The 14,658-nt window shown below is 32.9% G+C and overlaps 1 protein-coding gene across 20 annotated transcripts in view; it reads right to left on the reverse strand.

The window, feature by feature from the left end:
* RIMS1 (regulating synaptic membrane exocytosis 1) overlaps nt 1-14,658 on the reverse strand; it is a 469,154-nt gene that overhangs the window by 269,492 nt on the left and 185,004 nt on the right. For 19 of the 20 annotated variants that reach the window (XM_079146461.1, XM_079146485.1, XM_079146449.1 and 16 more), the window contains 2 exons: nt 5,410-5,623; nt 2,736-2,747 (listed from right to left, as the gene is read on the reverse strand). In XM_079146461.1, coding sequence (XP_079002587.1) covers nt 2,736-2,747; nt 5,410-5,623 — 226 coding nt within the window. The remainder of the gene's footprint in view (nt 1-2,735; nt 2,748-5,409; nt 5,624-14,658) is intronic. The other variant, XM_079146450.1, reaches the window with a different exon arrangement.

The following is a 14,658-nucleotide window of genomic DNA, read 5'->3' on the forward strand; positions in this document are numbered from 1 at the left end:
AAAAAAGATTACTTTGATTTTTTAAGAGTACAGTCTGTAAGGGGGAGATTTTTATGCTGTTAGGATTCAATCATCTCACAAATAATACTGTATGATAAAGATGTTTAACATTTGGCCATTACTGATTAATTTCATTCAAAACTTACCTTTTATAAGTGTTTTAAATGTAAAAACACACTTTGTTTCATTAACATAATACTTAACATAATTTCTAAAAACAATCACCAATGAAAAGTTATAAGGTGTCAGAAAAAAAACTCTGACTTCATAAACATAATGCCTCATTACCTTGATATAAAAAAGCATTTTTACACAAACTTTTAAAAAATTATGTATGTGTAACTTTCACATTTTGAAAGAATAAGAAAATTGTGGGTTGTTTTTCAAAGTGATGCTGGCGTTTATTATAAAATATTCTTATAAAACCTGACACTTTTGTGAAAATATAGGTAAACTAAAAATGTAACAGATTCATTTTTAGTTACTATATTTAAACCAATCCATCCCACTCAAAATAAATTATTAATGATGGAAATTTGTGGGAATCCCAAAAGAATTGAATTTGGATGATTCGATTCCACCGGCTTACTAGCAGAAAAGTGTTAATGTTATCAAGGGAGCTATCTAAATTCAATCCTCTGTCACCAAATAGAGTATAACAAAGATAAAAGTAATTTAAACAGGCTATGGGGAATTTTACAGTATCTGTATATATTTAGGCTTAGAGATGGATTTCAATGAGGTAAAATATAATCATAATTTTACCAATAAGCATATGCACATGTATAAAATAATTTCCTGTTATAACCTATCATATACAACCACTTCAAAGTAATTCAATATGACAGCTATTTTCTTTATATGCAAATTCACAATCTTCCAAGTTATTATTAGACAAGATTTAGGTGAAGGATGAAGTTTTAGAGCAAATATTGTTGGTTAAAATATATGACAATTAACACTTCACTGAACTTATTAAAGAAAATATTACGCATTAGCTTTTCTTAAGCCTTCTCTAGTATTTGAATCACATTTCTTCTCCAAGTTAAAAACCAAGTAGAACACATTATTATTTTGTTGATAAAGATGAAGACTGGTTTTGGAAAAGTTTTAGTCACCCTTTTATCTCTTCCCTTTTCAAACAGATACACACACACACACACACACACACACGTGGACACACCTTCCTGCAAATCATGACAACCAAAAATAAAAGTGCTCAGAGGAATAAGGAATAAGGAAAGGACTGGCAATCAGGCAGTCGGTACTTTAATACTTGGTTATTTCTTTAACAAGCACAAGACAAAATCTGACTTCAGTTTCCTTGGAGTAGAAAGGCAAATTCATTGAACTGCCTCAATAGGCTAAAAAATAAAAATAAACTAGTAGATACATGCATTTTAACCAAAGTGAAGAAAATACTTGAATGTGAGTGTATTGTATATAGTCTTTCCATTCTGTTCTCAGTCTGAGAACCACCAAATCCACCAGAATTCTCATTATGCTATTAGTTATCTTAATGTGCACAAACCACCTGCCACAGGGGAAGTACTGTCCAAGGACAGCAAGTATGGCCAGCCCTTCAGGAGTGCACCATGCTAGCATGTTATTCACTTACACTTTTATTCTTGGAAGGAATTTAAAAGTATCTACATTTCAAATTTAGACTCATCTAAAGTGACAATAATTATGAAACCCCAGGTATAAAATTCTAGTTATAGTTTTCTAATACAGTATATTATTGAATGAAAGTAATATCTCTGAAATGTTCCCACATACCATCAATACTACAGGTAAAACATTTAGTGAAAACAGATTACCCTATATAGTTTTTCAGACTGATTTCTTTTTCATAGGAAAAAACCTGATGAACACATACTATCATGAAGTTTAAAAGTACAGATTAATAATTAATGTAATGTCATGCTTGCTAATTATGCACTGCAGTACATCATTTGAGCTTTAAAAATATGAACAAAGACAGCTGAGTTGATATGTGAACAGAAATACTCATTGCTTCAGTCTCATATTAGAAGACTAATGAGTTGTGAGTAAGTCATAATTTACACCAAATGAAGGTGTAAGAAGTGTATACAAAGGAGGGACTGACTGAGGATTCCCCTTGGGTCCTATCTTCCCAAGAACAAAGAGCATTTGTGGTTTCTATAATTGATAAGAGTTAAAAGTGACTTCTTATTCCCCTGAGAAATGATTTCTATGCATGACAGGAAGAAAAGGGGGAAAGCTGTTTCAATATTATAATTCTGCTACATATGTTTATAGGAAAATAATTTTATTTTGAGATCTTGATTTGAATTTGATCCATTTTCTATACTGTTAGAATATTCCATTCGTTCTGCAGTAACGTTTCAAATCACCTGCCTTTGAATCTCACTGGTGTTCAGAAAGGTAAAGCCCATTTTAGTTTATTGTTCCTGAAAGTAGATGGAATAATCCTCAAAGCTAAATGAGCTAAAAACACAAATGAGTGCATAATGATATATACTATATTAAATCTTACTGTCCTCATGAACTCAAACAACCCAGAGTTTACATATTAATGTAATATTCTGTCATATTCATATTTTTATTTTCAGGAGAACTGGGAATGAGCTCTTCCCAGCATTAAGTTCATTGCAAAATATAATGACTAACAATAGTAGATGCAACATTCACTTAATAAAATTCACAACAATATAATAACAAATGATAGAAAAGAAAGCATGGATTCTAACCACTTTGTCCTCCTTTGGGAAAGCATCCAAGGAAGCAGAGTAGAGAGAGAAGAAAAAGAAGAAAAGAAAAACAAGATGAGCCATATATTAATAAATTGATCTTAATGAAACAAATATGTATTTCTTTAAAGTGTTAAAATGGGTATATTGAAAAGTAAATCCTTCATTGAAAATGCACACATGGATCCTATTCTACATTAGCTACACTGACTAGGCACAATAATCTCGTAAATTTGTAGAATCCAGATTATAAATCCACTTTAAAATATTCTTCAAAATGAAAAGTTAATTTACTACATATTAGCTTACAAATGAAAGGAAATATTTTCATAATATTGTACTAAGAAATTTTATCAAATTAATGTTAAAATATGTGTAGTCATAATTCAGAGAAATATGAGTGGAAAATGTTTTAAAAAAACAAAAACGTGAAGAGAAATACATTAACTGTTTTAGCCATAAATTATTCCAAAAGCAATATTTATTTGTGATACATATATTTCAACATTTATGTCATAGAAAAAAACCAACTTAATACAGTTTTTTTTGGTCTTATGTACAAGAGAAAAATTCTAAGTAGGACTTTTAAAAATTTTGGTTCTTTAAATTTTTTCCAAGATTCGGTGTTTATTAAAGATGGATGAACTACAACAGGCTGAGGGTGAGTATCCTCTTCAAAGCTTAAGAACTATCTTGCTCAACTTTCTTTTAAAACCCTCTCCCTTTAAAACCTGAGTTTGACCTTGATGGTTTCAATATATCAGTACTTAGCTGGATTGCTACTGGCTTCCCTCAGACCTATGATGCGAAGTTAAAAACATAACAGCAGTTGTGAGGGCTCATCAGCACTAACACTGCTGGGCTACACTCCACCTCTCCCTGCCAGCACCTTTTCAGACTGGACAGTGTTAAGCATTTTGATTATCAGCTCGTGGTCTCACCTGTGAGAATTCATTCCAAAGTATATGTTTAAGAACACCAGAAAGGGGGAAATAAACAAATAAATCTGGTGTACTTTCTATGTGCCAGACACCATTTTAATACCCAAGCTAGTTCTAGTCAGGATTTAAGGTGGCATATCAGGATTAACTGCAGCACATCACTTTTAGGAGGGGGGAAAAATAAAACTTATGTAGTCACAAGAATTGAACCTAAAGAAATATTAGGTGTATTATAAAGACATGGGACTTAATTATTTTTATTGCATTCTCATTACAACCATACAAGGTAACTATTACTATCCAGTTTTATAAACTATTATTCAGAGGAACTATCTCCCTGAAGCAAAAAAGATAATCATGGTCTTACCTTAAAATATAAAATATGTTTACTATACTCGTGCTCTAATTCCATTGGAAGAGATTTTTAGAATATCCTGCTTAAAACTCAGATTACCAAAGAATACAAAATCAATTGGGAATCTTGTTTGAATTTTATCTGGGATTTTCCAAATTAGAAAATTATCAAGAGGGCTTATGGCTTTCAAGCTATTTTAAAATATAACTTTATATTAAATTCTATACATGATTAGATAATGTGGGAAATTCTTCCAATAAACACTGGAAATTCTTGGTCTATAATTTTCATAACAGTTGTATATTATGCTGCAGATCAATATCAGAGACAATTCTATAAATAATTTCATTGTATTAACATAGGGAATATGACAAAGTACATTAAAATGTATTCTAAAGTAAATGCTTGTAAGAATGTTTATAATTTCTTAAATAATAATAGTGAGCCCTTAGCATCTTTTTTTTCTCTTTTTTTCCCCTTAGCATCTTAAAGAATCAAAATGTATATATTTAAAACACTGGCATAACAAAAGTAGCTCTCATTAAGTCAAATAAAGAAACTGTATTAGGTAAGAGTATATATCACATAGCAAAGAAAATGAGAAGTGTAAATCTCAAAATTTTAAAAATGTATATTTTGATATACTTCTTTTATTAAAAAAAATTTAATTGTCAATGGACCTCTACTTTATTTGTTTGTTTATGTAGTTATTTTATTTTTATGTGGGGCCGAGGATTGAACCAATTGCTTCACACATGCTAGGCAAGGGCTCTACTCCTGAGCTACAGCCCCAGCCCTTGATGTACTTCTTAATTACCCAAATAATTCCCATAATATAAACTGAACATGATTTTTATATTTCTTTAACATGACAGTAAATCTGAAATTACTATCACAGGGGCTAATCATTGTTTTATGTTCTATCTTGGGTTAAGTGTAATGATGCACAATTCACCCTGCATTATCCCTTCATTCAATTTGAAAACTTAGGTTGCAAAAACCAAAATTGGTTAGCATTTTGTTTTTTATAAGACTGGTGTTTGAAACAATTTACAAGGGTCTATAATTTGTGATGCTATTCAATCCTCCATTTACTACATTCTTCAAAAATAAATTTACCCTCACAGGTAATCTAACATTGGTTTGTAACAGGAATGGTTTAATAACTACTTTTAAGATACGAATTCCCAGCAGAGGAATACATGTATCACTGTCACAAGACAAGGAGCGTGGTGAAAACACAAACAAAACCAGGGAGGGCCATACTAATGTGTAGATTTACGTGCGGGTAGGTTCCTAACTTGCACGTGTTTTCATGCTTGGAGGTGGGATGGTTTTGGTTCACACTTATGGGCCTCTGTGTTCATGGGACACTCACGTTGTTCGACCGCAGAGATACACGGCCTCCACAGCGTGCGCAGAACTTAGTGCGGCAGTAGGAGCAGAGGTGGCCGCACCCATCGGCAAACTTTGTCTTATGGCAAATTCCACAAGTTGGAGCATCATCTTTGTGCTCGCCCTGGTAACGACGCGCTTCTTCGCCTATTTTTTTAACTTGTTCCTTGTAGCTTTCAAACTGTTGATGCAATCTCCTGGGCAAAAGACACAATGGGGGTAAACTAAGTAAATGATGAAGACAGAAACACAATTTTTCCAAAGCAAAATGAACGCACTGCTATCTGAGTTAAGGCAAAACATATAAAGCTATTTTCCACAGTATGATCCAAAGGTAAGAAATGCATTAGCACTGGTTCCAGTTTCATTTACTGTTATAACTATGTAGCATCATAAGACCACCATTTGTCCCAGCAGTGGAATTCATGTATCCAGTACATGCCTCTGCTTCTTTTAGACAGGAGTCTTTCAAAATAGTTTAACTGAGTAGTCAACATTTCACAACTACACCCCTGTGTGCCTAAAGTTGAAGCAAAAACTAAACAAAATATTTTCTATTCTATTAAGTTTAATGCTGAATAAACATTTTTAAAATATTCATTACAGTCAATTGATTCCATAACCTGCTATTTGAACATGATGCATACTTTGAAAATCTCTATTTTCAACTTCATTGCTAGGCAATCTTTCTTCTACAAAATGTCTTCCTTTGTCTTCATTCCTATTTATTTGGCATCTGAGTTATAATTGATTTAATCCAGAATATAGAATATTGACTTATATATGATATTTGAGCTCTCCAGTTTTTCCATGTCACATAAAAAGTTTTAACACAAAACTTGCAAATATAAAAAGTCTTAAACTACACCTTGAAAATATTTAGAGTTTTTATATACCCCCATTTTTCTCCATCTCAGGTTACATATATAAGTACTGCTACCACTCTGACAATTTTTGATGGCAATAAAACTAAAGTTGTTCAGGCAACCTGTTTTCCATAAGAATGGTTTCATTGAATATGATTTAAGTATTCCCTCCCATCAGCTGAAATTCCTCAATCTTAAATTACTACAAATAGAACTTTTTGCAGTTCTGAATAGAACACTATGCTATCTAATGAATCCCCGAGTGAAATGATGTCTTGGATTTGTAAATGAGAACTGAGAGAGTTGTCCTAAGCCTAGCCAGTAGCCATTGACTATCTTGCCAGGAGAAACTCCTGGGAATTGGCTGATTAAATTCATCTCTGTCTCTGAGCCTGTTGTTGCACTGGAGTATTCCCCAGGACACAGGGTAGACAGATGCTATTGTTAATTCAAGCAGTTAGCTTGATGCTCTCCATCTAAGAAAACTGTGAGGAACTCTACTCTGCAGACACAGTATCAGGTAAGTTAGATCCAAACACCGTAATGTATAAGGTGTTGGGATTTCATTAGACTTTCCTCTTAACATCAAACAAAACTTTAATCATTACTTTCTGCCTTGCCAGTTGACCTTTTTTTTTTTTACTTCACTCTTAAAGTAAATATGTATGCACTAGCTCATAAGTTAGTATATGAAAACATTTTCAATTTAAAAGACAGCTAATTTCATTTAATAGAATAATACATGAGATATTTTATTTAATGAATGCAAGAATATCTGGCCAGTTTATTGAAGAATTATTTAATTCTTTAAACATTTATACTTTAAGTACTATTAATCCAGGATAAAGTTGGTAGAAAGCAACAATAAATATCTACTATTTCAAAAGTTATCATACTCCATAGTATTGGAAATTTTACAGTTTCTATCAAATAAAGGAATGTGAGCAAAGAAATACCTCCAAAGAAACAGAACTAAACTCTAAACATAAAGAGAGTGCATGGACAAACATTTATTGAGACCCTTCTGCCCCTGCAATCAAATCTATTTCAGAAAATACAAATGAGAAAGCAAGGTTAAGAAGAGTTTCCTTATGAACTTATCCTTTAATATAGTATGGGTGTTGGCAAACTTTTCAGTAAAAGGTCAGATTGTAAATATTTTAGGCTTAATGGGCCAGATAGTTTCTTTTGCAGCTCATCAGCTTCACTGTTGCAGGAGGAATGCAGCCATAGATAATACATAAATGAATGAATGTAGATATGTTCCAATGAAACTTTATTTACAAAAATAGAGAGTAGGCCTGATTTGGCTTCTGGATTAATTTTACACATTCCTGATTTAATATATGCTCTATGCTAAGATGTAATATTTAGAAAATCAAAACATCCTCATATTTTAAAATTCAAACATAAACATAAAGGAGTTATATAAATCTTATAGGGTCTAATCAAAAGAGCATCTCTCTCAGGAAATCTATTTTTTTCCCTGTTTGTTTGGCTTTGGGGATTAAACCCAGGGCCTTGTGCACACTAAGCAGGTACTCTGCAACTTAATTACACCCAGATATCTGGGTAAATCTTTACATAATAAATGTATGCTGGGCATTGACCACTGAGATGAAATCTTACTCTACTGCAATCTCATAGCATTTCATTTGGTTACTCGAAGAACAATAACATTTTATTATAGATGTATTTATATATTATTACTATTTCTATATATGACACCTCTCTTCTACCAAGCAGGAAATGCAGAGTTTAGCAAATAGTTATGCTATGTAACCTCCTCATTGAATACATGATGAATAGAAAAACTGTGTATTTATATAAAACTGTATATATATATATTTAGTTCATTTCAAGAAAAAAGTAATTTACAAATAAATTCATGTTAAAGATAAAATTTCCTTTAAAAAAACTCTGCTTCCACAAAACATTAAAATTCTGTGTGTAAAAGTTTTAAAATTAACTTTCAATGCATGTTTGAGCTAGAGAGAAGGTATGCAAAATCCTCAAAACACAAAAGTAAAATGAGAGCAGTAATGGAACAGTAATCTCAGAAATGTAATGTAGCTCTGAAGTAGATATCTGCCTAGAGACATGAACTGAGGCTCCCTGACCAAGAACTTTAGTTTTAATTGTTGCACTGTGAATGAAAGTAAAATTTTAGTCAGGTGTCTAGCAAAAATAATTGAAATAAAATATATGGTATCCAAACCATAGCTGGAAAAAAATATCAAATGAGGAAAAATTCAATCTCAAAGAAGATAATAAAAATAAATACAGAAACACAGGAAAAGCAGAATAATTAGAAATTATGCCATAAGACGGTAGAAATTATCTAACATATCAGGAATCACATATGTAATGAACTAAAGCATCAGTAAAAGGCAAAGGTGATTATATTAGATTTTTAAGAATCCAGCTAAATGAGGTTTAGAAGACACTTGTGTATGCACCCCCACCCACACCCACACTCTAATATAAAGATGTTTTAAATAAAATAATACAAGTTTCCAGGGAAAGATTAACAACATATAAATAAGGAAAACACATACTATCATAATATTTAAGTCAAAAAGCACTACTAATGATAAACAGGATAACTCATCATCAAAAGATATTCATTTAATGTTGTATATGACAATTTTAAATTATATATAATAACATATAAAGAAACAAACTCATAAAAATACTAGGAGAAATCACTTTCATAGAATGGTATTTGTATATACCTTTCTCTGTAACTGACAAATAAAATATGCCAAAAATAAATAATAATAGAAGATATTTAAACAACATCATTAACAAGTCAATCTACTGGACAGCTGCATATACAAATATGGATAGACATCCATGTGGTATAAATATATAGAGGATTACATATATATATACAGAGAGAGAGACAAATGCATCAGTGTATGAGATTAAACTAATTACTTAAACTTGATGTTGAGTTCTTTCTTGTGTGCTTGCTTGCTCTCTCCTTAAATTTACACATACACACACACATATATATAAGCTTAAAACATGTTTTTTCAATGCAGCTTTTAAGCATTTCTTTTTTTTCCTGTTCTTTTAAAATTTATTCTTCTTAGATATACTTGACAGTAGAGTGTATTTTGCTATATTATACATACATGGAGTATAACTTATTTTAATTAGGATCCCATTCTTGTGGTTGAATATTGTGTGGAGTTACATTGGTCATGTATTCATATATGAACATAGGAAAGCTATGCCTAATTCATTCTGCTGTCTTTCCTATTCTCACCCTCTCCCTTCCCTTTATTCCCTTTTGTCTAATCCAATGAACTTCTATCCCCAAAACACACACTTACTGTGTGTTAGGATCCATATATCAGAGAGAACATTCAGACTTTGGTTTTCTGGGATTGGCTTATTTCACTTAGCATGATATTCTCCAGTTCCATCCATTTACCAGCAAATGCCATAATTTCATTATTTTCTGTGGCTGAGTAATATTCCATTGGGTATATATACACCATATTTTTTTTATCCATTCATCTATTGAAGGGCATCTAGGTTGTTTCCATAGCTTAACTATTGTATACCTCAGATAGAGCATTAATCTTCAGAATATATAAAGAACTCAAAAAAACCTAATACCAAAAAATTAATATTAACCCAATCAATAAATAGGCAAAGGAACTGAACAGGCACTTCAAAGAAGAAGAAATACAAATGGTCGACAAATACATGAAAACATGTTCAACATCTCCAGCAATTATAGGAATGCACATTAAAACTATACTGCGATTTCATCTCACTTCAGTCAGAATGGCAATTATCAAGAACACAAATAACAATGAATGTTGGTGAAGATTTGCTGGTGGGACTACAAATTGGTGCAACCACTCTGGAAAGCAGTATGGAGATTCCTCAGAAAACTAGGAATCGAACAATCATTTGACCCAGTTTTCCCACTCTTCCATCTATAACCAAAGGTCTTAAAAACAGCATACTATAGAGAGGCAGCCACATCAATATTTATAGCAGCTCAATTCACAATAGCTACGCTTTTAAGCATTTCAAAATTTCAAACTTTGGTTTCAAATATACCAGAAGAATTTTATTTATTAGACTGTGTGGAGGGCGGTACATGATATATGTCTTACACTTTATATTTTATATATATGCTATATTATACTTTTGGTATGTGTGAAGTATTTTATATTAGGAAAAATTCATCAAATATTATTGAAAAACAAATGAGCACATACAGAAATTGAAGAGATGAATGTACTTGATTACATTAAATGTACATCTAATTAATTTTAAGAAGAATGTATATATTTTACCACACAGTAACTTTGTGAAGCATGTAGCATTATTTCCATTTTACTGATGGGGAAACTAATTGCTTTTGCTTTCTACCTGAATAGATCATTGTAAGTTTACATTTTTTAGGTCTTATGTACTCACAAAAAGGGTAACAATAAATATCTATTCAACTCACATAATTAAAGTGCTTTTGGAATTGTGATAGTGTTAACACAAAATTTCAATTTTTTTAATATATTTTTTTTAATTTTAATTAAAAATCATAAATTTACATAGGGCAATGTTGTTTGATTCATTTTGTTATTTTTTTCCTTCCCCCCTCCCCTTCCACCCCTCTTTTCCCTCTATACATTCCTTTCTTCCTCATTCTTACCACCCTCCTTATCCCTAACCCGAAACCTAACCCTAACCCTAACACTAACCCCTCCTACCCCCCCCCCAATGTCCTCATCCGCTTATCAGCGAGATCATTCGTCCTTTAGTTTTTTGAGATTGGCTTATCTCACTTAGCATGACATCCTCCAATTTCATCCATTTGCCTGCGAATGCCATAATTTTGTCATTCCTCATGGCGGAGTAATATTCCATTGTATATATATATGCCACAGTTTCTTTATCCATTCATCAACTGAAGGGCATCTGGGTTGGTTCCACAATCTGGCTATAGTGAATTGATCAGCCATGAACATTGATGTGGCTGTATCTCTGTAGTATGCTGATTTTAAGTCCTTTGGGTATAGGCCAAGGAGTGGGATAGCTGGGTCAAATGGTGGTTCCATTCCAAGCTTTCTGAGGAATCTCCATACTGCTTTCCAGAGTGGCTGCACTAGTTGGCAACCCCACCAGCAATGTGTGACTGTACCTTTTCCCCCACATCCTCGCCAACACCTATTGTTGTTTATGTTCTTGATAATCACCATTCTAATTGGGGTGAGATGAAATCTTAGGGTAGTTTTGATTTGCATTTCTCTTATTACTAGAGATGTTGAACATTTTTTCATATATCTGTTGATTGCTTGTACATCTTCTTCTGTGAAGTGTCTGTTCATTTCCTTACCCCATTTGTTGATTGGATTATTTGTATTCTTGGTGTAGAGCTTTTTGAGTTCTTTGTAGATTCGGGATATTAGCGCTCTATCTGAAGTATGAGTGGCAAAGATATTCTCCCACTCTGTAGGCTCTCTGTTCACATTACTGATAGTTTCCTTTGCTGAGAGAAAGCTTTTTTAGTTTGAATCTATCCCAGTTGTTGATTCTTGCTTTTATTTCTTGGGTTATGGGAGTCCTGTTAAGGAAGTCTGCTCCTAAGCCAACAAGTTGAAGGTTTGGGCCTACTTTTTCTTCTATAAGATGCAGGGTCTCTGGTCTGATTCCGAGGTCCTTGATCCATTGTGAGTTGAGTATTGTGCAGGGTGAGAGAGAGGGGTTTAATTTCATTCTGCATATAGTTTTCCAGTTTCCCCAGTACCATTTGTTAAAGAGGCTATCTTTTCTCCATTGCATATTTTTGGCACCTTTGTCTAGTACGAGAAAATTGTATTTATTTGGGTTTGTGTCCATGTCCTTTATTCTGTACCATTGATCTACCTGTCTATTTTGGTACCAATACCATGCCGTTTTTGTTCCTATTGCTTTGTAATAGAGTTGAAGATCTGGTATTGCGATACCCCCTGCTTCGCTCTTTCTACTGAGGATTGCTTTGGCTATTCTGGGTTTCTTATTCTTCCAGATGAATTTCATAATTGCTTGCTCTATTTCTGTAAGGTACATCATTGGGATTTTAATTGGAATTGCATTGAATCTATATAGCACTTTTGGTAGTATGGCCATTTTGACAATATTAATTCTTCCTATCCATGAACATGGGAGATCTTTCCATCTTCTAAGGTTTTCTTTAATTTCTTTCTTTAGTCTTCTGTAGTTCTCATTGTAGAGGTCTTTCACCTCTTTTGTGAGATTGATTCCCAAGTATTTTATTTTTTTGGATGCTATTGTGAATGGGGTAGTTTTCCTAATTTCTCTTTCTGAAGATTCATCACTTATGTATAAAAATGCATTGGATTTATGAGCATTGATCTTGTAACCTGCTACTTTACTGAATTCACTTATGAGTTCTAAGAGTTTTCTGGTGGTTCCTCTAAATATATAATCATGTCATCAGCGAACAGGGATCGTTTGAGTTCCTCTTTGCCAATTCGTTTAATTTCTTTGGTTTGTCTAATTGCTCTGGCTAGAGTCTCAAAAACAATGTTGAATAGAAGTGGTGAAAGAGGGCATCCCTGCCTTGTTCCAGTTTTTAGAGGGAATGCTTTCAGTTTTTCACCATTTAGAATGATATTGGCCATGGGCTTAGCATAGATGGCCTTCACAATGTTAAGGAATGATCCCACTACCCCAATTTTTTCTAGTGTTTTGAGCATGAAGGGATGCTGCATTTTATCGAATGCTTTTTCTGCATCTATTGAAATAATCATGTGATTCTTAACTTTTAGTCTGTTGATATGGTGAATGACATTTATTGATTTCCGGATGTTGAACCAACCTTGCACCCCTGGGATGAAACCCACTTGATCGTGGTGTACTATCTTTTTAGTATATTTTTGTATGCGATTTGCTAAAATTTTGTTGAGAATTTTTGTGTCGATGTTCATTAAGGATATTGGTCTGAATTTTCTTTCCTCGATGTATCTCTGTCTGGTGTAGGTATCAGGGTGATATTGGCCTCATAGAATGAGTTTGGGAGGGTTCCCTCCTCTTCTATTTTATGGAATACGTTAAGAAGTATTGGAATGAGCTCTTCTTTAAAGGTTTTGTAGAATTCGGCTGAGAACCCATCTGGCCCCGGACTTTTCTTTGTTGGTAGGCTTTTGATGACCTCTTCTATTTCATTGCTTGAAATTGATTTATTTAAGTTGTGTATGTCTTCCTCGTTCAGTTTAGGTAATTCATATGTCTCTAGAAACTTGTTGATGTCTTCGAGGTTTTCTGTTTTGTTGGAGTATAGATTTTCAAAATAGCTTCTAATTATGTTTTGTATTTCACTCTTGTCTGTTGTGATATTTCCTTGTTCATTCCGAATTTTAGTAATTTGAGTTTTCTCCCTTTTTCTCTTTGTTAGCGTGGCTAAGGTTTTATCAATTTTGTTTATTCTTTCAAAGAATCAACTATTTATTTTGTTAATTTTTCCAATTGTTTCTTTTGTTTCAATTTCATTGATTTCGGCTCTGATCTTAACTATTTCCTGTCTTCTACTACTTTTGGTGTTGGTCTGCTCTTCTTTTTCTAGGGCTTTGAGCTGTAGTGTTAAGTCATTTATTTGTTGATTTCTACTTCTTTTGTTGAATGCGCCCCATGAAATAAATCTTCCTCTCAGTACTGCTTTCATAGTGTCCCAGAGATTTTGATATGATGTGTCTTTGTTGTCAATTACTTTTAAGAATTTTTAAATTTCCCTCCTGATGTCTTCTATTATCCATTCATCATATAATAGTGTATTATTTAATCTCCAAGTATTGGAGAAGTTTCTGTTTTTTATTCTGTCATTTATTTCTAATTTCAGTCCTTATGATCTGATAGAGTACAAGGTAGTATCTCTATCTTCTTGTATTTGCTAACAGTAGCTTTGTAGCATAAAACATGGTCTATTTTAGAGAAGGATCCATGTGCTGCTGAGAAGAAAGTGTATTCGTTATTTGTTGGATGGTATATTCTATATAAGTTGGTTAAGTCTAAATTGTTGATTGTGTTGTTGAGATCTAGGTTTCTTTATTCAATTTTTGTTTGGACGATCTATCCAGCTGTGAGAGAGGTGTGTTAAAATCACCTAGTATTATTGTGTTGTGGTCTATTTGATTTCTGGAATTGAGAAGGATTTGTTTGACGTACATGGATGAGCCGATGTTCGGGGCATAGATATTTATGATTGTTATGTCTTGCTGATTTATGCTTCCCTTAAGCAGTATGTAATGTCCTTGTTTATCCCTTCTGACTACTTTTGGCTTAAAGTTCACAGTATCTGAAATGAGGATGGATACTCCAGCTTTTTTGCTGTGTCCATGTGC

The sequence above is a fragment of the Sciurus vulgaris genome, assembly GCF_902686455.1.
Source record: "Sciurus vulgaris genome assembly, chromosome: 7".
Taxonomy (NCBI): Eukaryota; Metazoa; Chordata; class Mammalia; order Rodentia; family Sciuridae; genus Sciurus; species Sciurus vulgaris.